This window comes from Arachis hypogaea, chromosome 16 (assembly GCF_003086295.3).
Source record: "Arachis hypogaea cultivar Tifrunner chromosome 16, arahy.Tifrunner.gnm2.J5K5, whole genome shotgun sequence".
Classification (NCBI taxonomy): Eukaryota; Viridiplantae; Streptophyta; class Magnoliopsida; order Fabales; family Fabaceae; genus Arachis; species Arachis hypogaea.
The window spans coordinates 138,449,042-138,476,359 of NC_092051.1; the positions used below are offsets into that span (position 1 = coordinate 138,449,042).

At 34.7% G+C, this 27,318-nt stretch overlaps 2 protein-coding genes across 15 annotated transcripts; one reads left to right on the plus strand and one right to left on the minus strand.

Moving 5' to 3' along the window:
- Window positions 1-6,538: 6,538 nt before the first annotated feature.
- On the minus strand, window positions 6,539-14,269 carry LOC112755246 (protein FAR1-RELATED SEQUENCE 5). Of its 8 annotated transcripts, XR_003178952.3 has the most exons (10): window positions 14,142-14,190; window positions 13,597-14,051; window positions 12,750-12,831; window positions 12,545-12,627; window positions 12,353-12,429; window positions 10,954-11,092; window positions 7,581-9,959; window positions 7,445-7,493; window positions 7,293-7,338; window positions 6,539-6,845 (listed from the first exon to the last, which is right to left on the minus strand). XR_003178952.3 is itself a non-coding variant. In XM_025803214.3 (9 exons), exons 7-8 carry the CDS (start codon window positions 9,951-9,953, stop codon window positions 7,449-7,451), a joined length of 2,418 nt encoding a protein of 805 aa, XP_025658999.1. In that variant the 5' UTR covers window positions 9,954-9,959; window positions 10,954-11,092; window positions 12,353-12,429; window positions 12,545-12,627; window positions 12,750-12,831; window positions 13,597-14,051; window positions 14,142-14,190; the 3' UTR covers window positions 6,539-6,845; window positions 7,445-7,448. The 8 variants fall into 8 exon arrangements, 2 of the variants coding, with proteins under 2 accessions (XP_025658999.1, XP_025659001.1); XR_011874591.1 differs by lacking the exon at window positions 14,142-14,190 and having other exon boundaries at window positions 13,597-14,133; XM_025803214.3 differs by lacking the exon at window positions 7,293-7,338.
- A 49-nt stretch (window positions 14,270-14,318) lies between these two features.
- LOC112755245 (DNA repair protein UVH3) lies at window positions 14,319-26,587 on the plus strand. 7 transcript variants are annotated; one of them, XM_025803210.3, is made up of 21 exons: window positions 14,380-14,537; window positions 14,650-14,900; window positions 15,509-15,660; window positions 15,746-15,835; window positions 15,929-16,043; window positions 16,658-16,732; window positions 18,119-18,294; window positions 18,376-18,499; window positions 18,903-18,980; window positions 19,064-19,117; window positions 19,602-19,786; window positions 19,902-21,034; window positions 21,140-21,265; window positions 21,350-21,621; window positions 22,307-22,501; window positions 22,583-22,668; window positions 22,951-23,203; window positions 23,333-23,469; window positions 23,878-23,962; window positions 24,377-24,937; window positions 25,746-26,587. In XM_025803210.3, the coding sequence occupies exons 1-21, from the start codon at window positions 14,450-14,452 to the stop codon at window positions 26,448-26,450; spliced, it is 4,941 nt and encodes a 1,646-aa protein (XP_025658995.1). In that variant the 5' UTR covers window positions 14,380-14,449; the 3' UTR covers window positions 26,451-26,587. The 7 variants fall into 7 exon arrangements, with proteins under 7 accessions (XP_025658998.1, XP_072077403.1, XP_025658995.1 ...); XM_072221301.1 differs by having other exon boundaries at window positions 15,754-15,835; XM_025803213.3 differs by having other exon boundaries at window positions 14,319-14,537; window positions 18,376-18,515; window positions 19,902-21,265.
- Window positions 26,588-27,318: the final 731 nt, after the last annotated feature.

Consider the following 27,318-nt stretch of genomic DNA (forward strand, 5'->3'; position numbering starts at 1 on the left):
ATAATTTGTCTTTCAAAAAAAAATATTAAAAATATTTAAAAAGATAATTCCTCATTTCTAAATGTCTTCATGCTCTGCTTCCACCTTGGTCCTATATTGCCAAGCATTTTCTTGTATTATGCGACACAAATCGTTGTACTCCTCTAAAACCAGATCCACGGCAAGTCTCATTCGTGTGGAGTCGTTAATCTACTTAGAGCACCAACAATATAATTCTAATTAGAAGTGTGTTGAAAAAATTATGTTAAAAATATTTTGTTATAAATCTGACCTGAATATTGAAGTCATCTGGTAAAGTACATTCTCTCATCCAACTAGTCACCCAAACTCCGCTATCATTCCTAAGATATAAAGCATTCCACAAATAGTTATTATATCCATATAAGATATAAACTATTGAACGTAATGATATTTAAAAGAAAAAATTAAATAGTAGACTTACGATCTATTTTTTTGAGTGGGTAGGCCAAAAGGTGTGATAGGCCAAAAGGTGGAGCAATCTATAACTTTAGACTTATCATCATTAAAAATATGATTATCTAACATCGCTTCTAAATAAGTTGCCTGTACAAGAGTAAATTCATGACAAAAAAAAAAGTGAATTGTAAAACAGTTAAATTGACTAAGAGTATTAGTTATAACAAATGGTTATTTAAATTGTTAAGTTGTTAAGTGATTCTAAATCATTGAGTACTGATTTAGAACAAATAATTACCACTTTAATTGCGTTCCTTTTGCGTTGTTGATGTTTTTCGACAGAAGGCAGTGAATCCAATATGATTAGGCGACGACTCGTAAAGTCAACAATAACCAAATACCAATGTAGTTCCTCACAGATAGGGATAAACACCTGCGATAAACCTTAAACCATTATAAACACTAAAAAAATATTGATAGTACATTAATGGAAAACAAATTGGTCACTCGTACCCTCTTGACGTGACTAATTTTCAGTGACATATATGCTCCAAGGAAATCAAAAATAACCTCTGACGGTGTATATTTGTCGCTTAAAGCATATCGCTGCATACAAATAAATATTGTTAAATGAAAATATGCTTTCAATTTAACAACTATTTTTGAACTGCTAATTTAATTATACACTTTAACGTGTGAGTACATAGCATGGTTTAGTCTAGAAAAAAGAACTTCTTTTAAATTAGTATATCCACTCAAAGACCAAAATATTAACTAAGAATTTAGAAATATTATAGGGATAACTTTACTGCAAAATGTGCAGGCATGAACCAGCAAATTGGATCTTCATTCCTACGTCGAAATATACTTGTCATCATAAGTGCCACCAGGTTTATAACCTACAATATGTTAGAATTATATGTAAAACATGTTTATAGGTAAATAGAGGCTTAAAAATATAATTACAAGAAAAAGAATAATATGCATTTACTCGTGATTCGACACATCTCTCTGGCACAAGACATCTAAATGTACTTCTGTAACCCTTTTCATCTGAGATTACCAACTCTTCAGAACTGCCAAATTCATAAAGTGGTTAGCTGGGAGAAGCATAGAATTTTTACACCATTACATTATACACATAATCATTAACCACACGTACGGATCTAATGTATCCGAAAAAATATAGGCTGCAATAGCTACTTGAGAATCGGTTAACATCATCGAAGCAGTAGGCTCAAATGCAATAAGTGTCCACCACTGCAGATGAAAAAATAGTTTCAATGTTACACTAAAAAATAAAGAAAAAAGAATAAATAAACGAAAGAAGAAAAAAATTAAAGTTACCTTTGGCAGTACAGCTCCTACTCTAACATGTGATTGTCCATTAGGTGGAGTTGTAGCTTCACGAGTAATATCCAAGTGGAATAAATTCTTGGGTTGAATTGGCATGATACCAGTAAGATCACTAGTTTTTGTACTTTCCGAAGAATGAGTAGGATCCAACATCGAACTATTTGTGGAAGTTTTCTGTTGTGCCATGATCAAATCAATTTTTTGTTGTAGAACATGAATGACCGATTCTAAATTTTCTATCCTTTTTGTTATATCGTTAAACATACTCTTGAACTGCATATTTTTCGGTGGAGCCATCTTCTACTACTCACTCAGATAGTAGTATATTGTCTTGTACGGTATCATATAACCCCTTGAGAAGAATATATAGCAAATTCGGTTACAAAAGATAAGCCAAGATAAAAATAATACAAATTTTAAGATATTTTATTTTCATCATTTTTTTTAAAACTTATATAACTAGAGTAAGAAGATAAGAAGTTAAGAATAATAAGATTGCATAAAAAAATCTAATATTACCTTTTTTCAAAAAGATAATATTAGAATTATGAAACAAAAATTTATTATTAATTTAATACAAGATAAAGGCTGGGTAATTTATGCCGTGGAAACTATTTTAATTTTGGGTATATATTTTTTTTAATTTAAAGTATAATGACAATTTTTTGTTATCAAATTTAATTTTAAATTTTAAAAGAGAATTAGATGTGTTAAACATAATCTTGTTCCTATATATAAACGCTCAAGCATAGAACACTATTAACTTTCTCTACTAAAACTAAAATTACAATCTAATAGAGCAATGGAAGAAAAAGTAGTAGACGATCACATTGGATCTTCTTCGATGGAAATTATTGAAAATTCTCCGTTGAAACAAATACTACATGCCATAGAGGTAATATATCCAACTCATGATAATATTGCAATGTTATTTATACATACCAATGCTAATTTTCTATTTTATACTGTAGTCTTTATCCAAGAGAGTTGATGAGATGGAGAAGGCAATGTGGATGGCGAAGAAGTCACTTGATAAATTAACCGCCCTTCAATGTAAAACCGATGAGAAGCATGAGAAATTCGACAATACGGACCTATATGAGATGAAGAATAAACCCTGTGATGATGTAACGAAGAAAAACTCTAGCCCGTTGCAAGTAAAGTCCGAAAATTGTGTGTTTACGGATTTATCCGACGAGAATAAGGACGTTGAGATTTTGCACAATCTGCCATCATCGTTCTACAAAGGCATGCAAACATGCTTGGATGGAGAAGAAAAATCGAAGCCAAAGTCAAGATTCGGTATTCATAGAAATAGCAAAACTAATAAAACTGTGCAAGAACTTCCGAGTACGTGTCTAAGGCAAAAGGACAAATTGGCAAGATTTAATAATCCATCATCTATCCAAAATATGGCGTTTGCACGACCAGCTAAAATGCCAAAAATTGAGCACAAAGGTCAACTATCAAGCAAGATGGCAGAAACTAGAGTACGCAAAGGGCCTTTAACTTTCACCATAGACAAAGAACGGTTAACGACCACTGCGAAACAAAAAAAATGGCTTTCAAGAACACTTCTATCCCAAAGGTATTTGATTTAGATAAAAAAATTTACTGGCATAGTATTTAAATATGTATATTGTGGATAACCTTTACGTTTTGTGCAGAATCTTAACTGTTCATTCAAACCACCACAAGATATGAGGTTGAGTGAGGATTTGGTCAACATGGCTATATACATCTTTGCTGCTGATAATGATATAGCGTGAGCATTTTTTTTAATCTTTTATTTTTAATTTTAGTTCTCTCTGTGGCTAACGTGTTGGCTTTGTGTTAGAGAGGATTTGGTTCATATTCACGATACAACTGTAACTAGAGAAGATCTGTTCTGTCTCGTACCTGGAAAGCAAGTGTCTGAACTGGTAATAAAGCTGATGGCATTGAAGATAACATCAAATATCAGCATGTCCAAATTAAAAAATGTTTGGTCCCTTCCACCATCATTTGCAGTAAGTCAAAATCTTGATTTTCTGGATATTAACTAAGTAAAATAAATAACCATTGTGCTCAAACATTCCCAGGATGACATTACGTTACATATGGAAGATCATGACCTACTAGAAAAATATGCACATTATATGCCACCAACCCGTGACCTTCAATTTGTAAGTTTTCATTAATTATTGGAATATTTTTATTATAATAAAAAGTACTCAAACTTGGACTTATACATATTACATCGTATTTGTTATACAGATATATGTCCCAATCAAGGATAATGATCACTGGTATCTAATGGTAATGAGCATCCCTGACAAAATACTTTATCATTTAGACTCTCACTGTAAGGTTGAAGATGATGAACCACGCAAGCATCATATTAGAAATATAGTAAGTTCTCCTACTATAGAAACAAAGTTAATAATAACATTACCTCGAATAATAAAGCACACTATTCTTATTTCAGGGAGTGGCTCTTTCTGAGATAATATTTTCAGAAAAGTATGCAAAATGTGGTATACAAGAAATAGTGAGTTTTGAGGGTTGGGAAGTCCGTAAAGCAATAGGTATTCCTAGGTGCTCAAATAGGTAATTATTCAAATTGTTGGTTATTTAATTTAATATTATATATATACTGTTTTTGACTTCCTTATGTTGTTCTGCATGATACGTTTTCACACAGCAATGATTCAGCTGTATGGGTTATGCAGTGGATGGATTTACAACAGGAATTCACTCCTGTGGTCCCTCCAAAGGTAACTTTTAACATAGACAATTTTCATCTTTAATTACACTAATACATGTGTTAACGTTTGGTAAAATAAATTACAGCTGCATGAAGAAAGGAGTAGAATGTATTTAGCATTAGATTTCGTCACCGGAGATTGGAATAAGATACGGTCAGATGTTAACGAGAGGTTTCAGTTATGGTGGCTTATGATACACCCATAACATCTTTATTTAAATTGAAAAGAATTATTTATATCTTCTTCTTAGACTTACTAAAATAGACGAATTTATTTATTAGATATTTTTTATCACTCTTGTTGTGTACTACCTTTTCCTTCTCCTGTTAAGAACTTAAAAAAAAATTTGGAATACTTTAGCTATTTTTTTTCTTTTTTATATTTATCTCCCAGCATTAATTTTATTGAAAGCACCTTTAGACATGCACCGAATTCATTGGGCTTGTTTACTTGTTATAGGATTTGAGAATAATAAAAACTATTAGATAAATTTCTCTTATCAAAGTTGTTAACACTTTAATGAGTTGCATCGTAACACTGGTACTTGATTGTGTATTAAGAGAATGATGCAATTGCTTTCAAGTGCGCGGTTGTACTTATAATGCAAGAAGAACTAAATCTTTTTATAAAGAAATAAATATATTTTTAATTATTTTTTTATTTAACTTTTATAATCTTTATCTTGATAAATTTTATTTCTCTTAAAATTTTATTAATTTTTATTAATTATTTATTTATTTATATTTATTTTTTATTTTTGTAATTTTTACCCAATGAAAAAAAAGACAAAAGATTGGAAAAGTAAAAAAATAAATAAATAAATAATATAAATTACTATAATTTTATTTTGTTAATATAAAAATTATAAAAAGTAAATAAAAAATAATTAAAGATATATTTGTTTTTTATAAAAAAATTCAGTTCTTCTTTTTAAATATTATAAAGAAATTTAGTCCTTTTTAATAATTTTAATATTAAAGGTCTTTTTTAATAATTGAATCTTTCTAACGATCCTTTACAATAATTTTTCTTAACTTTTTTAATGTGAAATATAAAAATATTTGATTATTTTAGTGTTTTATATGGTTGTGATAGTAGCACAAAACATCATTGACGTTTTATAATAAAAAAATTAATTATAAAAAGCAAAACATCACTGACAATTTGTAACAACAAATATTATTTTATAAATGAAAGTAGCAATGTTTAACATATAGTTTGGTTTATTATAAAGAATTTCACACCTAATAATACAATATAAAAAAGAAAAAATTCAGTATAATTCATCAAGTCCGAAAAAATAAAAAAGTGGTATAATTCATAAATAAATGTTATGAAACAACATTTTTCAAATTTATTTATGATTAGACTATTTTTGACAAAGGTTATTTATCATTTTAAAATTTCTTTTTAGAATTTGTTTTTGGTGGTTAACTCTATTTTGTTTAGTGTAAAGAATAAAAAATTGTTTTCAAAGTTATTTGATGTCATAAAAAAATGGTCAAATAGATTAGAGGTGTCACATTTTTTATGAACTGATTTCATGCCATAAATATGTTTGGAAATTAGGGTGATGTTACTTATAATATTTGATGGATTGAGTTGATATTACAAATTTTTCGAGAATTAAACTGACATTACATATATTTTTGAGAAACTAAATACTTTAGATTATAATTTATTAATCTATGGAATAAACATAATTTCATTTTTTGACATAGATTTACAAAGGGAGCGTAAATCTTAATTAACAATGTAGCTAAAAAAATAATTAAACTTTTAAAAAAATGCAAACCTATACTAGCCAGTGACGCCAGTGTTTGGTTCAGTTTTTTTTTTTTAATTTATTTATCAAAGACAGAAGTTTACTCATTGAGAAGAAAATTAATAATCAAAGGTTTTTGGTTGACAGCCAACTGAGCTGGTAGTTGGTGATTTGTGTTTTTATCTTTCATGAATGCCTTGCAATATCCATGTTTAAAATTTTAGGGTTCTGGGTCTTTAATGCTGCTTAGATGTATATTTCATATAATATTATATTATATGAACTATTATTTTAAAGTTATATCAGTGTTGTTCACTTGTTTGATCCTAATTATACAATACCTTATAAAAACTTTTTGAAATGTTAAAATTGCATTAAGTTACTACCAAAACAAAAGATTACATGAAATCAATTAAAATACCCAAAAAAAAAAAATTACATCACTCTCCGAAATTACCCATTCAAGTCCCCCAGTTACCCATTCTAAGTTGGCTATCTTAAGAATCAGCAGTTGAAAAAAGGTAAATGTTCAAAAGGGTGAGCTCCCCTGTACTCCTGTTCTGCTAAGAGCAAAGAAAATAACAAATGAGAATAAGAATGTAGAAACAAGTCTCAACTTAGATAATTGACAAGCATTATAGATTAATATTTTAAATACTATGACAAGCATTATAGATTAAACAATACTATGACAAGCGCAGAAGTGTAAAGTGAAAATCATATCATCAGAGATGAAAACATCCTAGCCTAGAAATAGTAAAAGCATATAATTTTCCTCAAGCATATGGTTCACCTTGGATCAACAGAAACAACAGTTACTTTTAAGTCATCATTTACTAGAAAACACAAAATCCAACAGCAAATCAAGTTCCATTTATTTTGACAGATCATCGGAGATATGATCTCCACATATATCAACCAAGATACCTTTTTCTTTTTTCATTTCTATGATGGAATAAAAAAGCAAATGCTTCACATTTCTATGATGCCATAACAAGAGTACGAACCTCAGCCTTTAGTTATAAACACGAACAACATCAACCATCGCAAAAGCTGAATTCGAATAAGATTAAATATAACAGAAATAAATTAAAAATTACACCAATCCCAAATCAACTAAAAATTAGAGGATACCATAAAATTAAAGCATTAACCATACCTTATTACAGCACCTCATTGCTACTGTAGGAAGCACTCTCATCATATACCTATAATATCAGCAATATAATATCATTAGTACTAGCTAATAAGCAGCAAATAAAACTTTGTCATACCTCATTGGTAAAGATACTTACAAATGAGTCATCTTCAATGTTCATGTGGTCATCCGAGTCATTATCAAATGTGTCATTTCCAAGGCCTTCTGACTGTGAGATGCCACGACGAACACGACAAGTTGTTCGATTGTGGCCCTCCATGCCACAATGTCCACATCGATGTTTTCTTTTATTGGACTGTGAAGCCCCCCCTTTTGTCCTACATTTTCTTGGGTCCCTTGGCATGCTATGTCCGAGATCATTGGTTGCGAGCCCAGCTCCAGAAGCATCCACTTGCACACCATCTCTTACACTATCTGCATCATTGACCCCCCCTTTTTGTGCAGCATCTTCCTCCTTAAATTGTTTCAACAAATTCATAGCCATTTCCCGTGTAAAGATAAATCTCTCGTTATCTCGGCAAGCAAAGTTGGCTAGTTGTCTAAACCAATCCATCAAACAACCGTACTGACTTAGCATCAAAGAATCCCAATGAAGCCCAACCGCATTTTGCAAACCCACTTTGGCAGTCTTGGTCCACCGAGGCAAGACTAATGACCTTGGCAACTCCTCTATATCTTCATGCACCAAGACGCAAACTATGTGTTCACAAGGTATGCCAAATGATTCCATTCTCATACATGAACAATTGAATTCCATCTCAATGTCACAACAGAATACACGCCACATCTCATTTGGCGTTTGGTCCAAACCGACAGAGTAAATCACATAAGAGCCAGTTTGCCTCATATTTATTACCTTCATTGATGCAGCCCGTACAAGGATTGGTTGGAACATATGAAATATTGATAGGGTGTAAACATTCGCAGCACTCCTCTCTAACTGTTGAAAACAGGTTTGCATAATGGGTCTCCCATTCACAGAGGCGAGGTCAGCCTGGACCTCTTTCCACCTTATATGGTCGACACAACGATTAAAGTGTTGTAGGAACTCAACCAGATTGTACCTTGAGTTGACATACTTTGCAATGATCGAGTTTAATCCCTCGCACCGAGAAGTAGTCCGAAAACCAGCAAAAAACTTCCCTCTTATATGTGCAGTTGCCCATGAATGTCTCTTTTTATACATATCTAGGACCCAATTCTTGTTTTCGACACCAAATCTCTCAACCATTTCAAACCACTTTTGACGAAATACATCAATTTCATAGTCGCCTAGCATACACTTTCTAAACATGGATGTAAACTGGGGCTTGCCAATGTTACTTGTTGCGTTGCGAATCAGATGCCATGCACATAATCTATGATGTGCATTAGGAAACTCTTTCTCAATGGCGAACTTCATTGATAGATCACCATCCGTGATCACCGAAACAGGTGCTTTCCCATTCATTGCTACCTTCAGTTGTTGTAGCAACCACCTGTATGTGTCTTTTTCCTCATCGCAAATTAAAGCAGCAGCAAAGATAATTGTTTGATTGTGATGATTGACACCAGAAAATACCACCAGTGGACACATATATTTATTCCTCTTATAGGTAGCATCAAACGCCAGCACATCGCCAAATAATGAGTAGTCGGCCCTGCTGAGACCATCGCACCAGAATAAATTGCGCAAAGTACCATCGGCATCCATGTGATGATTAAAATAGAGAGAAGGGTCATTTGTTGCTTGATCTTCTAAATACTTCAAAGCTGCATATGCATCACCGGGTAATTGGCGCCTCTGCTTTGCTATTTTATTGTACATGTCCCTTTGCGTGAAAGAGAGATACTCGTAGCCACCTGCCTGATTTGCTAATGCCCGATATATCTGCCCAACACTAATCCCACCCTTTTTCATGTTAACCATGTGGCCAATATCAGCCTCGGACATGAATCTATGCCCAGGGAGCAATCCAGTCAACCGAGGATCCAGAAGCGGATGATTGTGTTCATCAGAAAAATAAGAAATAAACCAACGACCGCTAGGTGCATCTACACGAATCTCCATCATTGCACTGCAGCCACACCTTGTCTCGGGTGTAGGTTTTCTCTTAAGGTTTCCGATGCCGTAATTATTTGGCGGTCTAAATCCTTCACGATGACATACAAAATTCTTCAACTTAAGTGCGCCCGCACGACTCTTCCTAGTCCTGTTCTTCCGAGCACTAAAGCCTCTTGTCCTTGCATATCTATTGTAGAACTCAAATGCAATGTCGACATCAGAAAAGTGAAAATGACATACATCTTCATCCCTGATGTTCCAAAATTCAATCATCCCAATGTCTTCGAGTGAGTCAATGTTATACCCTTCATCGAAGCCGTGATAATCGAACATTGGTTCCACATTTGTGTCGTCCTCATCCATATAATCCACATCAACTTCCTCATGTTTTCCTTCCTCCTGCTCATACTGATCATATGATGTATGCTCGCTATTAACCCCTTCATGAGAAAATTCCTGACCCATAACTTCCTAAACACCAATACACAATTCAAAATGAAACTTAAGTTTGTAAATAAATTGCCAAACACCGAGTACCAGCCATCACAAATCACAATCTTTTAAAATTGAAATCAATCCAATAGTGTCAATCTTAGGAATCATGGAATTGGACACGAGTTTCATTTATTGTATTAAGGGAAAATGAAGAAGCGTGAATCCAAAATCTAATGGTGAAACTATAAGAAAAAAAACAGAAAGACAAGAACAATTGGCAATGCCAGCTATGCATGCGGTGGGTGCAAAGGACAACAAAATATTAAAGAGTATATATCCTCTATCTATAATCTATCTATATTTCTGATCCCATGTCACAAAATCCCCGCCGCTCGTGGCCACTGAAGAACACATTGTTTTCCCTTTGAGAACCCCGCAAAGTTTGCTTGGCTGCCACCTCAATCCATAGAAATAGATTGTTCGCAAGATTAGATATGCATATGCCATTCCTGCTGAAATAATGACTTGGAACAACATGACAACTAACTTGGACAAACCATGTTCAGTGGCACCATTAAATACAACAACAGTACAATCCTTATAATAATTAATAACTATTCATTATTTCAGTCCTTTCATTCAAACTGTAAAATCTGCATATGTTTTAAGTTTTCAAACTTGTATCATGTCATTAAGATAGAAGGCCAGAGGACCATTTTGTGACACATGATTTTCTCTATAAGCATACGTATGGATTTAGATAGGTTGTTTGTAACTATACATTTTAAGAATACTGGGCCAAGTTGAATGAATAATATAAAACAATGGTGAGGTCAATTTTACATTAATCTACATATATGCTTACAAATTACAAGAACATAAGAAAAACACCTACTTGTAACATAGGATGGTATTGAAGTCACAAGATATGGAAGCTGTGATATGTTTAAGAACTAATAACCAGAGCAGAAATGAACTAGATATGTCACATATATGGTATACAATAAATCAAGTGCTACTTCATCCTAACCTTTTGATGTTATCAAATAGTGATATGCTAGAGTGAAGACTCAAAGAATCCAGATGAAGTATGATTGGCCCTGATTCATCACCTTTATCCGGGATACAAATAATGATCAAGCTCTAATTAAGACTGAATACATGAAACACTACAAGAAAAAAAAAATCCAGAAATGAGAGAATAGACAAGAGAGATTAAAATATAACAATAAAAATGACCCTGCTGCCAATATAAAATTGAGCATGAAGTGCATTCATAGGAGCACAGAAAACATAACTATAAAAATTTACAGTTAAATAACCCATTCTTCATTTGTTTTTTCTTACCAGTTTTTCTTCTCCCACTATTTCTTCTAATATGGAAAACTCATAAGGCAGAAGAGACTTAAAATATATCAAAGAAAAAAACTTTTTCGAAAATGGAATTAAGAGTCTGACAATTTTAAATAGCCATATATTAACAGATGAAAAATCAGTACAAATTTTGAAAAATAATATTCATCATTTAGAAGGTATTAAAGGATAAAACATGCACGCACGCACACACACACACTCACATCTTACACTAAAGTCTAAGCTGGGATAAAAGTAATAATATCAAAATTTAAAACACTCATGGAAGAGAAAGCTGTCGAAACTATTCCATTTGATTGACCAACAGATTCAATGTGGTTAGAATATGGGGGAATTTAGGACAACTTTCACAAACCAAAGAAATTTCAATTATAAGATAGCATTAACAGCTTTCACTAACCAATTACTAGAACGCGTGAACCAGAAAAAAGGGATAATAAACAAAAATTCAGTATCAGCATAGGAACTGAACAGGAAAGACATCAACATCTTGTCAAATGAGGAATGACTAGCATTTTTTTTAGGATAAGACATGAAAACAATGACATGCAGCCAAATAGGGTAATATAGTAACAAAAGCAATTTAAAATTTACCAATTGCCCCAATTTTGTGCTCCCGACAGATATCTATCAGATTTTTCATGGAATCACGCACACACACTCACATCTTACACTAAAGTCTAAGCTGGGATAAAAGTAATAATATCAAAATTTAAAACACTCATGGAAGAGAAAGCTGTCGAAACTATTCCATTTGATTGACCAACAGATTCAATGTGGTTAGAATATGGGGGAATTTAGGACAACTTTCACAAACCAAAGAAATTTCAATTATAAGATAGCATTAACAGCTTTCACTAACCAATTACTAGAACGCGTGAACCAGAAAAAAGGGATAATAAACAAAAATTCAGTATCAGCATAGGAACTGAACAGGAAAGACATCAACATCTTGTCAAATGAGGAATGACTAGCATTTTTTTAGGATAAGACATGAAAACAATGACATGCAGCCAAATAGGGTAATATAGTAACAAAAGCAATTTAAAATTTACCAATTGCCCCAATTTTGTGCTTCCGACAGATATCTATCAGATCTTTCGTGGAATTGAGTATTGACAACCTCAGATATCTGTCACCCATTACAGGAGGCAAATGATGAGAAAGCTTGATTAGATGATAATAATAATAATAAACTTATAAAAGGAATCTGATTGTTCAACAAGTTACAAACACTCTTGACTCACCATATGAGAAGCAAGATTTTTTTAGATTTGGTTGAAGGCCTGTGCATTTTGCTCCATGAGTGTACCTATTAGACCTCCAATTGCTGCAAAAAAACACACTGCAAAGTTCAGAGGAGGTTCTTTATGCTTGAACACTAAAGCAAGGAAATGCAGATACACAATATTTTTAGAGGTAAATAAAATGAAAAATGATATGGAAACTGACCTTTGTAAGGCATTCCTAGCACTGATGAGGCAACATCGGATGGAGCAGCAGCAAGGCGAGAAGAAGGGCCTGAAACTTTTTCCTGCAAAAGAAACAAAAAAGAGAGAAACTTGAGTTTCCACTGCTACAAAATAAAATTTATGAAAGTATATTCTGTTTACTTCCTTTTTTGTCACACTATTTCTTGGTAATTCTATTACTCAACATCTGAAGTTTTCCCTTATTTAACATTCATAAAAATAAGTGAAGAGAAATCACCGTGATAGCTTTTTCCTGCAAAATAATAACAACAATAGCAATGCATGATGCTTGATCTATTTGAAAAAGAGGAAGAAGGTTCTTGCTTTGCAAAGGGACCTACATCAACAGGTATATTCTGCTTTATCCTAAAGTAGTGTTGTATTTACTCTATCCGTTTCAAAATATCTGTCACCTTGAAAACTCAGTACACTCACAATTCAATGTATCTAGATATATTTAGTATGGATGTACCAAGAGTACTATATATGCTTGTTTGTTCATCTAGAAGGCTACTGTAACTATGCTTATGTTGTGCTTCATAGCAAATGTTTACATGGCCAATCTCAACTCATCAATTGCAGATTTCAGAAAGAAAGAAACTAATTTCTTCCATAGACAGTGACAATATTAGTAAACCAGAAGGGGGCAGTATTTCTTATGAACATGGCACCAATGGCAGAAGCCATTCTTTTGAGAACCAAAATGGTAACATTCTAGGCATTTATGGAGGCTTTGATGAATCTAACCTAAGGATTCAAAATTCATCATCTTGACTATTCTAAAAGAATCAAACCGAACTGAGAAGAAGGCAGAGGAAAAAGTATACCTTGCTGGGTTTGTCGTCCTCAACAAGAAGTGGGGTTGAGGAAAGTTGTCCTATTTCAGTGTCATCAGGGAGCGGCGGCGGACGCAGGGAGCGGCGGCGGACGATGCGTGTTGTGGCGGCGAGGGTAGGCGAACCAGAGAGAAGAAGATGATAAAATGGCGTTACCCTAGCAGACCTCTCTTGGCGGCGGACGCAGGGAGTGGCGGCGGACGCAGGGAGCGGCGGAGGACGATGCGTGTTGTGGCGGCGAGGGTAGGCGAACCAGAGAGAAGAAGATCAGAAAATGGCGTTACCCTAGCAGATCTCTCTTGGCGGCGGACGCAGGGAGGGGCGGCGGACGATGCGTGTTGTGGCGGCGAGGATAGGCGAACCAGAGAGAAGAGAGAAGAAGATGAGAAAATGGCGTTACCCTAGCAGACCTCTCTTCTTCGTTGAATGTGAAACTGAATCTGAAACTAAGAGATAAAGGGAAAAAGTGTAAATAACAAAAGTTAAGGGATCAAAATTTAATTAATAAATTTTTTAAAAAAAAAAAAACGGGGTACATTTTGTAATTATTTTACTGTAGGTTAATCATACTCCCACACAAAAGTGGGAGCAAGGAATCCTTCGCCTATATTTATATATAAAGGAGATTTGTTTTTGTGGTTATAGACTAAACGACGACGCCGTTTCAACAAACGACCGACTCAAATGATTAACTGTAGTCTTACTATCCCCTTGGCACGGCATCAGTAAAGAAAAAAAAAAAAAAATTTGATAGTTGAGACTTTTGACACAAATTAATCACGGCAGAGGGAATTTGAGACTAAGCACAGCAGTAAGCAGAAGCAGAAGCGTCTGCCGCAAGACAATGGGTGTCCACGGTCTCTGGGAACTACTCGCCCCCGTCGGCCGCCGCGTCTCCGTCGAGACCCTCGCCGGAAAAACCCTTGCAGTCGGTACGTCCTCGTAAAACCCTGTCTCCTATTTTTCGCTACTTCTTTTTCCCGTTGTTCGCTCCATTATTGAACGAATAAACAACGCCACGACCCTTCGCTCTTTCTTCTGCAGATGCGAGCATATGGATGGTGCAATTTATGAAGGCGATGCGCGATGAGAAGGGCGAAATGGTTCGAAACGCTCACTTGCTGGGCTTCTTTCGTCGAATTTGCAAGCTCTTGTTCCTCAGGACAAAGCCAGTGTTTGTCTTCGACGGCGGAACCCCCGCCCTAAAGCGCCGCACCGTCATCGCCCGCCGCAGGCAGCGTGAGAACGCCCAGGCCAAAGTCCGCAAGACTGCAGAGAAATTACTTCTCAATCACGTAAGGCTTCTAAAAAATTATAATAAAATGCGAGCTTTGATAGTGAAGTCAATTTTTGTTTCCACCCTTGGGCTAAACCACTTTTACTCCCTGCTGTGTAGTGTCGAAGTTATTTGGATCTTGACAGTGATTGTTTTCAGGCTTTGCTATGCCTCAGTTATTGAATCAAATGCTTTTCACCTTGATCCTTTACGGCGTCCTGTATACATTGAGTTTTGTTAGGACACTTGAACTCAATTATGTCTCGGCTAGCAAAGTATTGAAATTGAAAATTTAATTACGTTGAAAAAGTTGAAAATATGTAAATTTTTACTTCAAAAAGGTTAAAAATAAGTCATCTCTAATTCTATACAGATGGGGTCCTAGTGTTGGATTGAAATTTTTCCTGATTTTATGCATTACGAATGTCTGAGAATTGTGGGCTGAGTCTTGCTGTGTGCTGTGCTTGTAGTTAGTTTAAAATTTAGACACATAAATACAGGTCATTTGTTCTAATGGCTGAGTAGGTAAAGAATTAATGGTGCATTTTGTCTAAGTTACTGGCTTCATGTATTCCGTCAGCCTCACCTTCTGTTTTTTCGTTTTTCCTTTTCAACTTTGCTCTATAGTTAAAGGCATTGAGGTTGAAAGAAGTTGCTGATGACATTAAGAACCAGAGGCTGCAGCAGAAGAGTGATGCCAAGGGATGCAAAAAACCTGATCGGATGGACTTTGTCGATAGTGATCCAGGAAAAAGTAACATGAAAGAGATAAATGAAATGTAAGCAACATCTGTTGTTGTAAATCGTTAAAGCTTTCTTTTGTGTGAGGTATGCTTGCCTCATTATTTAAAATTATTCATTTAGGTCTTCAGCTAAACTTGCAGCTACAGAGGCAGGAAATTTCTTGCAAGAAGTTGTGTCAAGAAGTCGCAACCAGGAGGAACTTGATGAAATGTAATCCATGTATATAACATATTTACTGAAATGAAGGGGGCAAATCGTGAATGCCACTGTTAAACGTTTTGATATTTGCATGACTTAATTTAGGTTGGCAGCATCTATATCTGCAGAGGAGAATGGAATGCTAGCCGGGAAAGAAGTGCCATCTACTGTACCTAATACTTCAGAGGAGAAATTTGACACAGATGGAGAAATGATACTGGTAAATTTTGCAAATTTAGAAGATGGATTGATTAGAAGTAGCCCTTACTATCATATGGCCCATTCTTGATTGTAGCTTGTATTGTACCTTTCGTAGTGTTAGACACTGGAATAAGAAGACAATTTAAAGAAAAGGTACTGCATTATTATTGGTGGGGCCCAACAATGTGTTTGAGAAACCCATGAATCATTTGTATGACACGGGACTTTTAATAGTTCCTTGACCTCTTCCAAAACTCATGAAGTGACTAGACCTTCCCTCTTCTGTTTCCAGCCGAATGTAATGACGAAACTTACTTCCCAACATGCTCTATAATAACCTCTAATTGACTATTTGAATTCCCAATCTTCTACTCTCTAGCTACCTCCTTCTCTGATCCTATTTACAGTTGCCCTTGGGGATTATGTTTTATTGTGGCCCTCTTTGTTTTCTCCTGGCATGAACTTGCTTCACTCCTAAACACCTTTAAAGTAAATATCAGAGCTATAATGGGTAATAAGGCCATATTTGTTCTTCTATATTAGTTGTGACATCCTAAAGTGGTATATTTGTCAATGTTTATCCTTTTGCACTTCTTGCTGTCTGATCTATATTGTTTTTTTCTTCTCCTGCAGCCTTGTGACAATGAAGTAGATTTAGCTGTTTTAGCTGCTTTACCAGAGTCAATGCAACTTGATATTCTTGCACAGGTCAGTTTTTTACATATATATAGGATGATGATACAAGGAAGGAGGGAAAATGATCCTCCCAACAAAAAATTAAAACAAAAGATTAGTGAAGTGTAGCTTTCCAATCTCTCAACATGTTTGAGGGAAGTCCTCTAAAGAGATCATGAGCTTTACACCATATAGAGGCCAGTGTCTAATTGTATCCTTAAAAATGAATTATCTGAAAATCTAAAATTAGAAGTGCGAGAATTGCACATGCTCAAATACTCCTGAAAGTGGCATATACTGCCCAATGCCACAAAGATTTGCTTCTTACCTGCCACCAAAACTTGTGAACCTTGTTAATAGAACTTATCTAAGGATGCTCACCCAAGAATCTTTGAAGATGCTAATAGGGGTGCACATAACCCGGCCCGGCCCGGTCCCGAACACTTTAGGAACTAATTTGGTGTGATTTCATCGGGTTTAGGACCGGGTAAGGGTCTCAAAAATAGACCCGGTCATTATTTCGGGTCGGGTCCGGGCCATAACTCGGGTCACCCGAAGTCGGCCCGGTGGTCCGGTCATCATACACAATTAATATTTTGTGTTATTAGTGATGAATCATGACTATTCTTATGTGAAATTTAAGTATTGTAAACCTTAATATTTTGTGTTATTAGTCATTATAAGACTATAAGTTAATGTTTTATGTTTAGAATGCATAAGACTTTAGACAAATGCATAATATTGTGTTATTTGTATTGATTTAAATATTTGGTATTATTAGACAATATTAGTATTGATTGTGGTTATGCTTTAGTATTGATTGTGGTTATGCTTTAATTTTGAAGAAGGGTTGGTTCTTGTTATATTTTTTTAAGTGAATTTTACCATGTTAAATAATGGTTGAAGTCTTGGAAATTTGGATATTTTTACATGCTAGCTTACAAGAAGGTATCAACGTAATGTAATGTTAACAGTCCGGTTTTCACCCTGTTTTTACCCGGTATAATTGTGGCCCGAAAGTGTATTGGTTTCATCGGGTCTAGGGTCGGGTTCGGGTCTAATAAATAGACCATGTGTATATTTCGGGTCGGGTCTGGGTCACATCAAACCCGGCTTCACCCGGCCCATGTGCACCCCTAGATGCTAAAGTATCCAGAGAGTTAGCCATTGAACAACATTTTGGATGATATTCTTAATCTTTACAGCTTGTATTTTTATATTTTTTCTTATTTATTATATTGCAATGAAGGAACTGATAAAACATTTCAAAGATTATTCTCTCGTAGAATGTGTGTGCTTGTGCACTCTATCTTGAAAATATCATCTTCCTTTTACTTGCTTGTGCATTTTTTCTTTTTATGTATTGCATTTCTTTCATCAGGTTTAAATGTAACCTTTCAGCATTTATGCTTGTAACAGCTTAAAGGAAAGAAAACAAAAGCACCAGTGGAAGATGAACTGCAGAACCAATGTGAGGTCAATGATAGGGGCAAGGGTAAGGGGATTCTGTTCAGAGAAAGTGACTTGGGTGGTTGTAGCTCAAAATGTGACAATGTGATATCAACAAATGACAATCAAGACAAAATTGATGAAATGTAAGATCCATGATTTGTCAAAATTTTGACACAGTAGCATTTTAGCTTGGTTATAAAGTATTTTGTCTTGGAGTTTATTAGGTTAGCAGCCTCTGTTGCTGCGGAGGGAATTGCAAAGTCTATGAGTAATGCATCAACTTTTTTTGGGGCTTCAGCCATTGAGGAAGAGGATGGTGACTATGATGAAGATGAAGAGATGATACTGGTCAGCTTATATTTCTGTGCGTCAATTATGATATTTCATGTGTGTTTTATTCTCATAGTTCAGGCAACTGCTCTTAGTCATTACCCAATTTGGCAATGTTAACATATCTACAAGGATTTAAAACTTCATGCATGCACAAGTGAAGAAGCTGTTCCTAAAAATCTAGTGATGTTTGGGGAAAAAATTAAAGATTGCTAGCTAAAGAATGGTTTTAAGTGAATGCACTACTTAACAATAACTTTTAAGTGGATCCATCCAAACATAAACTGATTTTCATATACTTGATTATTTAAAAAAGTTATGTTGATAATTAATTATTGAAATAATTTGAATCTCAGGGTTTCCAAACGCATACTAAGAGTAACGTTTGTGTGAATCATATGCTTGGATGTTGTTTTTGCAGCCTGCAATGCATGGTGGAGTTGATCCAGCTGTTCTGGCCTCTTTACCTCCATCAATGCAACTGGATCTCCTAGTTCAGGTAATTGAGCTCATAAAGTATTGTCTATAGCCTAAGTACCGTTACATTAATTCTGATGTCGTTGTTGAATAATTATTCTGCAGATAAGAGAGCGATTAATTGCAGAGAATCGACAAAAGTATCAAAAAGTAAAGAAGGTTGGTAAAGAATTCATATTTATTTTTTCATGCATTGAAATAAATGTAAATGCCCATGCCCAAAATTAAAGTTGCAATTGTCATGAATAGTGTTGTGTACTTTTAGACACTGTTCCTGTTCGACTTATGTCGGTATATCTTGGGTAAAATGTGGCTACTGTTTGATTGGAGACCTGGTATTATTTAGGGTTGTATTCGATTTGGACTGATTTTGAAGCAGATAATCGCATATGGATGGGCATAGTGCAAGTGCCTGATGGGGTGATTTTATTTTCTGCCTATGGCAACTGTTATTAACTCTTTTCATTTTGGTAGAATCCCTCATTGCCTAGAGATAAGTCCTAGATGGCCTTTGTAAGAGCTTGTACATTTGTCACCTCATGAGCTAACTTTCTGGAGTTTAGTTAGGCTTACTCAATTCAAGTAGAAGTAACTTTCCTCATTACCATGTGCTTATTGTATGTGATCTGACTGGCCCTTTCAGGATCCTGCAAAATTTTCTGAGCTACAAATAGAAGCTTACCTTAAAACAGTTGCTTTTCGACGAGAGATAGACGAAGTGCAAAAAGCTGCTGCTGGAAGAGGAGTAGGGGGTATCCAAACTTCACGGATTGCATCTGAAGCCAACAGGGAGTACATATTCTCATCATCTTTTACTGGTGACAAACAGTGAGTAATCTTATTTTCAGTATTTGGTAGTGCTTCTCCTATGAATTGAATATGATGTCTGGTGGAGTTTTCATGTAAAGAACTTCCTTAATCTTTGCATTCTTAAATATCACAGAGAACTTGCATCAAGCAGATCAGAGAAAAATGATGATGCTCATCGAAAGGCTCAAGGAACACATCCTGTGGAGAACCTTGCTAATATTATTGCATCAGCTGGTTCTAATACTACAAGTGGATTGGTTTGCAATGAACCTAGTGAATCTGTTGATGAAAGAATTCAGACCTTCCTAGATGAGAGGGGTCAATTTCGAGTTAGCAGATCAAGAGCTATGGGGATGCGTATGACCCGAGATTTGCAAAGAAATTTGGACTTGATGAAGGAGATTGAGCTGGAAAGAACACACATCAACAAGGCTTCAAATATTGATGCAATTTTGAGTGCAGAGAATAATGGTCCATCAAAAAGTTCTGGGACCAATTCTGTTGGTAAATTAAAAACTATGAATGTTGATCTAGTTGGTGAGTGTGTGCAAAATGAGCAAGTGCAAAATGAGCAATCTGTCTTTGACAAGGATACTTCTATAGAGGTATCCTTTGAATATGATAGCAAGAATGCACTCATTGATGCTGAAGATGAAATATTTGCTAATTTAGTAGGAGGAAATTCAGGGACAGTATTTCATGCTGATGGTATTCCAGCAAAAGAACAACCTTCTAATTCAGATTCAGATTGTGACTGGGAAGAAGGAATTGTTGAAGGGAAGAGTACCTTCATTCCTGGAAATAATAAAGTGGAATGGAATTCTTCTGTTGCTGAAGGGGATAATAATGATGAGAGTGAAGTAGAATGGGAGGAAGGAGATTGTGATGGTGATAAAAGTACCATATGTTGCCCATCTGAGTCTGGGAAAAAGCCAACTCGAGGTCAATTGGAGGAGGAGTCTAATTTGCAGGAAGCAATTAGGAGAAGTCTTGAGACTATAGGAGATGGAGAGCTTAAGCACCTATCATCTGTAGATGAGCATTCAAATGCTGATGAGAAAAAATTGGATTATGGATTAACCCATGGTGATTATTTGGATGTTTCTGGTGCAATGAATTTAAATGGTGAAGATGCATTTGTGAAGATAAAAAATAGTATGGCTGTTTCATCTTCTCCTAGGGAAGATGGTTCTAAACAAAATATATTTCATGGAAATGTGGATGGCGATGGTTATGTCAACTCCCAAACTTCTGATTTTCCTAGGGGTCAGTCAAAGTCATATGTAGCATCTATTTCGAGTAACCTGGATATTTTGATTGAAAAGCCTAATGTACTGAATAGATGCTCTCATTCTGAATATTCGACTTCAGTTGCAAATATGATGAAGGACAATGACCATATGGCTGCAGAACAATTGTTGGATAAACATTGTGATGATACTAAGATGTCTTCCGATGGCAAAAATGTTTCCAAGGATAATCCACTTGGTTCCACTGGTAAGGAGAAACCTAACTATAATAATGAATCTCAGCCATTGATTAATTCTGATGATAATACCAAGTTTGCCACTCCTTTGACAGAATCATCCTTGAAGGGATCAACAGAAAATGTTGATATTGGGCCAAAGTTAGCTGCAGTGGACAATGATGGAAGTTTCAGAGGAGAAAGAAATATTGATCTTGTGAAAAATGCAGTTAACACCTCAGGAGATTTTCCAGCACATGTAGATGAGGTTAGATTGGAGGAGGAAATGCGAATACTTGGTCAAGAATATATAAACCTTGAAAATGAGCAGAAGAAACTTGAAAGAAATGCAGAATCTGTGAACAGTGAATTGTTCACAGAATGTCAGGTGTGTACTGAAACTTATGCATACAAGAGCAATATATTTTCATGACTTGAATATTGCTTTGTCAAAATGGCTACTGTTGTGTTTTCCACTCTTCACTTAAATTTGGTATTCTGCTATGGACTCGGATATCCACTAAACTCTTGAATGATGATTTTGGTGTAAACTGTGTATGAAGTATCACTGAGGTATAATTTGTATTTTGTACTTTGTATTTGCATCTTGTGGTGCAATTTGATATACACACTTTTGTATTTATAGGTTTTTTTTTTAACTTCAAAAAAAAAAATTCCAAGAATAAGTTGATAAGTTATCAGTATTGATAAAACTAGGATTCTTATGTTTCGGAGAAGAAATGTTTCTGGCATATAATTGGAGCAATTAAGTTAAAATAGCCAGTGAATAGATCAATTTCTAGTCTCTTTGAAGTCCCTGCATGGTTTGTTGAATTATAATGCTATAAGCTAAATATCAGTTTAATGTGTTTCCTTTTTTATGCTATTCAAACATCATTTCATCAATGCAGGTAAAGTACATTAGTTGGCCATGTCATTATACTTTGTATATAATTGTTAAAATGTTTAACATTTGCTTCTCCTCTCATTTTGTTTACTCATTCCGTATATGTGTATCTTTCTCCAAGTTTCTTGTGATCTCTTATGACTCTAATGAATCTATTACATTGTAGGAATTACTGCAAATGTTTGGATTGCCATATATTATTGCCCCAATGGAAGCTGAGGCACAGTGTGCTTTCTTGGAAACTACAAAACTGGTTGATGGTGTTATAACTGATGATTCTGATGTCCTTCTATTTGGAGCTCGTAATGTTTACAAGAATATATTTGATGACCGCAAATATGTAGAGACATACTTCATGGAGGTATGGATTTGTGCAGTGCTCTTAAATAAACTTATATTGCAAACAATCTTATTTTAACGTTTTTTATCATTTCTGGTTCAGGACATTGAGAAGGAACTTGGATTGAGCAGGGAAAAATTAGTACGCATGGCACTACTACTTGGGAGTGATTATACTGAAGGTGTAAGGTACGACAACTAGAACCTTGCCATTTCTAGAGCATAGTTATGCCTAGTTGTTGCAGTGCCTTTCTTCATGAGATGTTTTTAAAGGTCTATATTTGATTTGTTTCTATTATTTACTTCATATTAGAGTGAGAAGTACTAGATGACACTACAGAAAAAAAAAAGAAATTTATGATACTTTATGTATAGATATCCCTTGTATCTTGTAGTAGGTTTTCGGCGGCGTGCTTGGTGTAGATTCCACTTTTTTGCAGTTTACCAGATCAGTGTTTAATGTTAATGTAGTGGCATTGGGATTGTCAATGCTATTGAGGTTGTGAATGCGTTCCCTGAGAAAGATGGCTTCTTGAAATTCCGCCAGTGGGTTGAGTCACCAGATCCCACCATTCTTGGATGGTTGAATACAAAAGGTGGATCAAATACAAGAAAGAAAGGATCAAAAGAGCCTTCGTCGGATCAAATTAATAGTCATATTAAGGAACAAGAGGATTCGCTGGATTATGACCAAGAAATCAAGCAAACATTTTTTGAGAAACATGTAATTGATTTCCTGCTTACATGGTTTTTTTGGTTTAAATAATATATTGAAGGACAATTTCACCTTTATTGTTTTGACTTTGTATGGGAGTATGTGACTATTTTCATCTTCTTGTTTTGCTTTAAATAGAGAAATGTTAGCAAGAATTGGCATATTCCATCTTCTTTTCCAAGTGAAACAGTTATATCTGCTTATTATTCTCCACAAGTTGACAAGTCAACCGAGCCTTTCACCTGGGGAAAGCCAGATCATCTTGTTCTTCGAAAGTAAGTTTATATTCCTTATTGCTATACCTCTTACATCATCCAAATGAGCATTTGTTTCACTGTTGATTATATATGACTTTGGATGAGCCTTGAAAGGAGAGTATATGATAGAATAATATCTCATTTTTTATCATTCTGAGCTATTAACAGTACTTTCCTTCAAATGTTCACAATTTCAACAGGGTGTTTTGGTGTATTTTTCACATGCCCATTAGCCTGTTGAACTTCCCTAAAGAAAGGGCTATTCTTTATTTTATTTCTCCATACAGATAAAATGCCTAATTCTGGCTGTGTATTCAGGGGAGTTCAGATTACGAATATTATATGGACCAGGCATTCTGAGAGTTCTAAGTTATTTCGAATATGCATTGTGTATTCCTTGAATTCTGAGTTCTGTTCTCTATACAGATTGTGCTGGGAGAAATTTGGGTGGACTAGCCAGAAAGCAGATGAATTACTATTACCTGTTTTAAAGGAATATAACAAACACGAGGTTAGAGGCTTGCATTGACACCCCCGTCCTCTTCTCTTTCCCTTTTTCCTCATCTATTCTAGGTTCTCCATGGTTGCCAAGACTAAATTGTTATTTGGGTTTTATTAATGTGTTATAGCATATGTTAAGGCACAAAAGATAAAAGTGCTATAAAATGAGTAATACGAGGTAATAAAGATGCAAAAGCATTTAGTATTTTTCTCTTTAATTCAATTGAGTACTTAATATTATGAATTTTTTTCCTTTTGCATGTGTCATTAGGCTACACATAAAGAAAACCCCTTTCATTTTCTTTGTAATAAAGGATGACACTAATTGGCCATTAAAGGCAAGCGATCTAATTATCAATTATCTATTGTCATGTTTATATTCCGTCTAATAGATACCTTATATTAGTTGAACCTTTTAATACAGACTCAACTGCGTTTGGAAGCGTTTTATAGTTTCAATGAACGATTTGCAAAAATTCGAAGCAAGAGAATTAAGAAAGCTGTAAAAGGGATTACTGGTAAGCAGCCTTCAGAATTGAAAGATGATTTCAACAGTGGCAAGAGTAGGAGAGGAAATCATCTAGAATCTGAGGACAAAAATTTTGAGAATCTAAAGGGGACAAAGGAAAGTCTTGAAAGTTTGAAGAAACCTAAAGTGAAACAATCAAGGAAAAGGAAGAATGACGGGGACACTCTTGGGAAGGCAATGTCAAAGAGAAAGACAATCACTGATGGTCCTTCAGCTTCTGCTATGTCTGCAGTGGAGAATATACAGCCAGGTACTGAGTCTGAAAAAGACCAAAGTGATAGTAATCCATTGATTTCAAATAGAAGTGGGAGGGGCAGAGGAAGAGGCAGAAGTTTGGCAGTAAAACATGGAAGGAAAAAGGAAAGTCTCATTTATCAATCATCTGAAACATCATCTTCTAGTAGCGACACTGATGATCATGTTGATATGTCAAAAGTTCCTCAAGAGGTTCGAAGGGTAAGATTCATGCTCGCCCTTCAAATTTATGATATACAAATATATTATTGATCGTTCATTCTGAGTTGTTTCTTTGTTGGAGGCCTTATAGTTAATTGTTAGTTAACGTAAAGAAAAAAAGAAAAATAATTATTTTTTGGTGCTTCTAAATCCTGTGATGCCTGTAACCAGATTGTTAGCTGGGTCTGGTGGTAGATGAAAATGACCAAGAAAGGAACTTTACAAACCTTGATGGAACTTTATTTGAATAAATTGTCAATATCTATCTTAATTTGGTTCTAGATGTTAGTGTTTCCATTTGGCCATTTTACTTCTTCTGATAATGTTAGAATATTTCTTAGGTGATTTAAACATATGTGGAGGTCTTTAAAGACAGAGTTGAATAGAGACAGAGATAAAGAGAGAAATAGAAAAACCATAGGTAAAATTATAAAAAAAATGCTTTAGACTTTAGTGGTTTGAATGGAAACATTATTTACAGCATGACATTGAATCAGTTGATTTATCTAGCTGACTCCACAACCCACTAGTAGTGTAGTGGTGAGGGGTTTGAATAGTATGCGTGAGGTTGTTCAAACTTTGTTTTCAATGTTCCTAAAAAACTTGGCCAACTCCGCGGGACGCGGCATAATTGCTGTTATTTCTTTTACATATCCTGGTTTCATCTACAAAATGAAAGACACTTATCTTTTATTTTATGGAAAGTAAAGTGAAGGGAGTCTTCTATTTAAGCGATACTCTTAGGTTTTCAATGTGATTTAATCAAATGGAATTAAAAGGTTCCACTTACATTTTGTGCAATTTACAGTCCTCACGTTCCAGAAAACCTGTCAGTTATTCACTTGAGAACCTAGAAGATGAAGAACTCAATGAGTCATTTGATACGAGGAATCAATCATCCTTGTGTGAAGATCCATTAGAAGAAAATTTATCTGATATTCCTGGTGCATGTGGGGATTCTGCAACTGGTTTAAGCAGAGGTAAAGAGAGTGATATGATAAGTAGTGCTCCAACCAGGAACTTCCCTAGAGACGATCTTGGGTGGGAAGGTCAAATTTTCACAGATGCTGATGAAACTACTCATCCAGATCCAGGAATTGGTGATGGTGATATTACTGTTAATGCTGACTCTTGTGATGACTACCTTAAACTAGGAGGTGGTTTTTGTTTAGATGATAGTGATGAACCTAGCAATCAGAATGCAGTTGATGGTGTCAATACTGCTGATACTGAAGGATTTCTGCACTGTTCTGTTATGATGGATGAGACTGACCATCATAAAAATGGTTCTGAGATATTATTTTCTGGCACCGATAAAGCTCCCAGCGAGATGCAAGAGGGACGCAATGCCTACAATGTTGACAACGAGCCAAATGATAACCTTCCAAATGTTAGTGCCAATGATCAAAATGAAATGGGGGTCTCTGTACCTGAGAATGTTAATCATAATAATGGAAACTACAATGGGGCATTTAGTGCAATGCCATTTTTGAGGAAAAGAAGGAAGAAGTAGAATCTTTCTAGCTTTGAATGTCGTAGGTTTTTGTGAATATTTCTAGATTACTGACTATACTAAATTTTACCCTCCAAGTTGTTCCTTATAAATTATTTATGTTCTATTTTACTTGCTGGGGGAAGAGTTCTTGAAAACGCTGGCTTCATATCTCATGCCTCTTATGTTATGCTGAAAGTTATTGCTATTTAATTTATGTCATCATCGCCAGAGAAAGGGCAGTGCTTTATGAACACCATTGTCTCAACCACTATAAGTCACTACAAATGTGATTATAAATGTGAATTTGATTTGATCTTGATTATTAACGTGATTTGATTACACTAAGTTGTAAGCATTGGAATATTGGAATGCAATGTATTAAAGTTGCATTCGCGTAGTATATGCCTATCAGTCCAATCCACCATTTAATTTTCTATTTGGTTTCAGATTTAATACACATTTTATAAATAATAAAAAGAAAACAGCTGACTTATATACTAATTTTTTTGACATTCTATTAATATTTATACACATATACGTATATATTTTTTTGGTGACTTATTTATCGTTCTTTTTGGTGACTACACATATACGTATATATAAATTAGTATAATTAACACTTATATTTACCAAAATCCATATATAGGTTGACAAAGAGTTTGAGTACATGAGTTATTATATTATGTCGATGGTTTTCGGTAACTAAGAGAAAGGAGTTGAATCTTAGCCCTTTTTTTTACTTTAGTAATATTTAAGGACGGACCCAAGCATAACAATGAGGGGGCACTTGCCCTCATGATGTTTTTAATTTTTGTTTTAAAAAATATAATTATATATAATATGTTCCCACTTCAAATTTTAAATGATCCCATTACAAATAAAATAA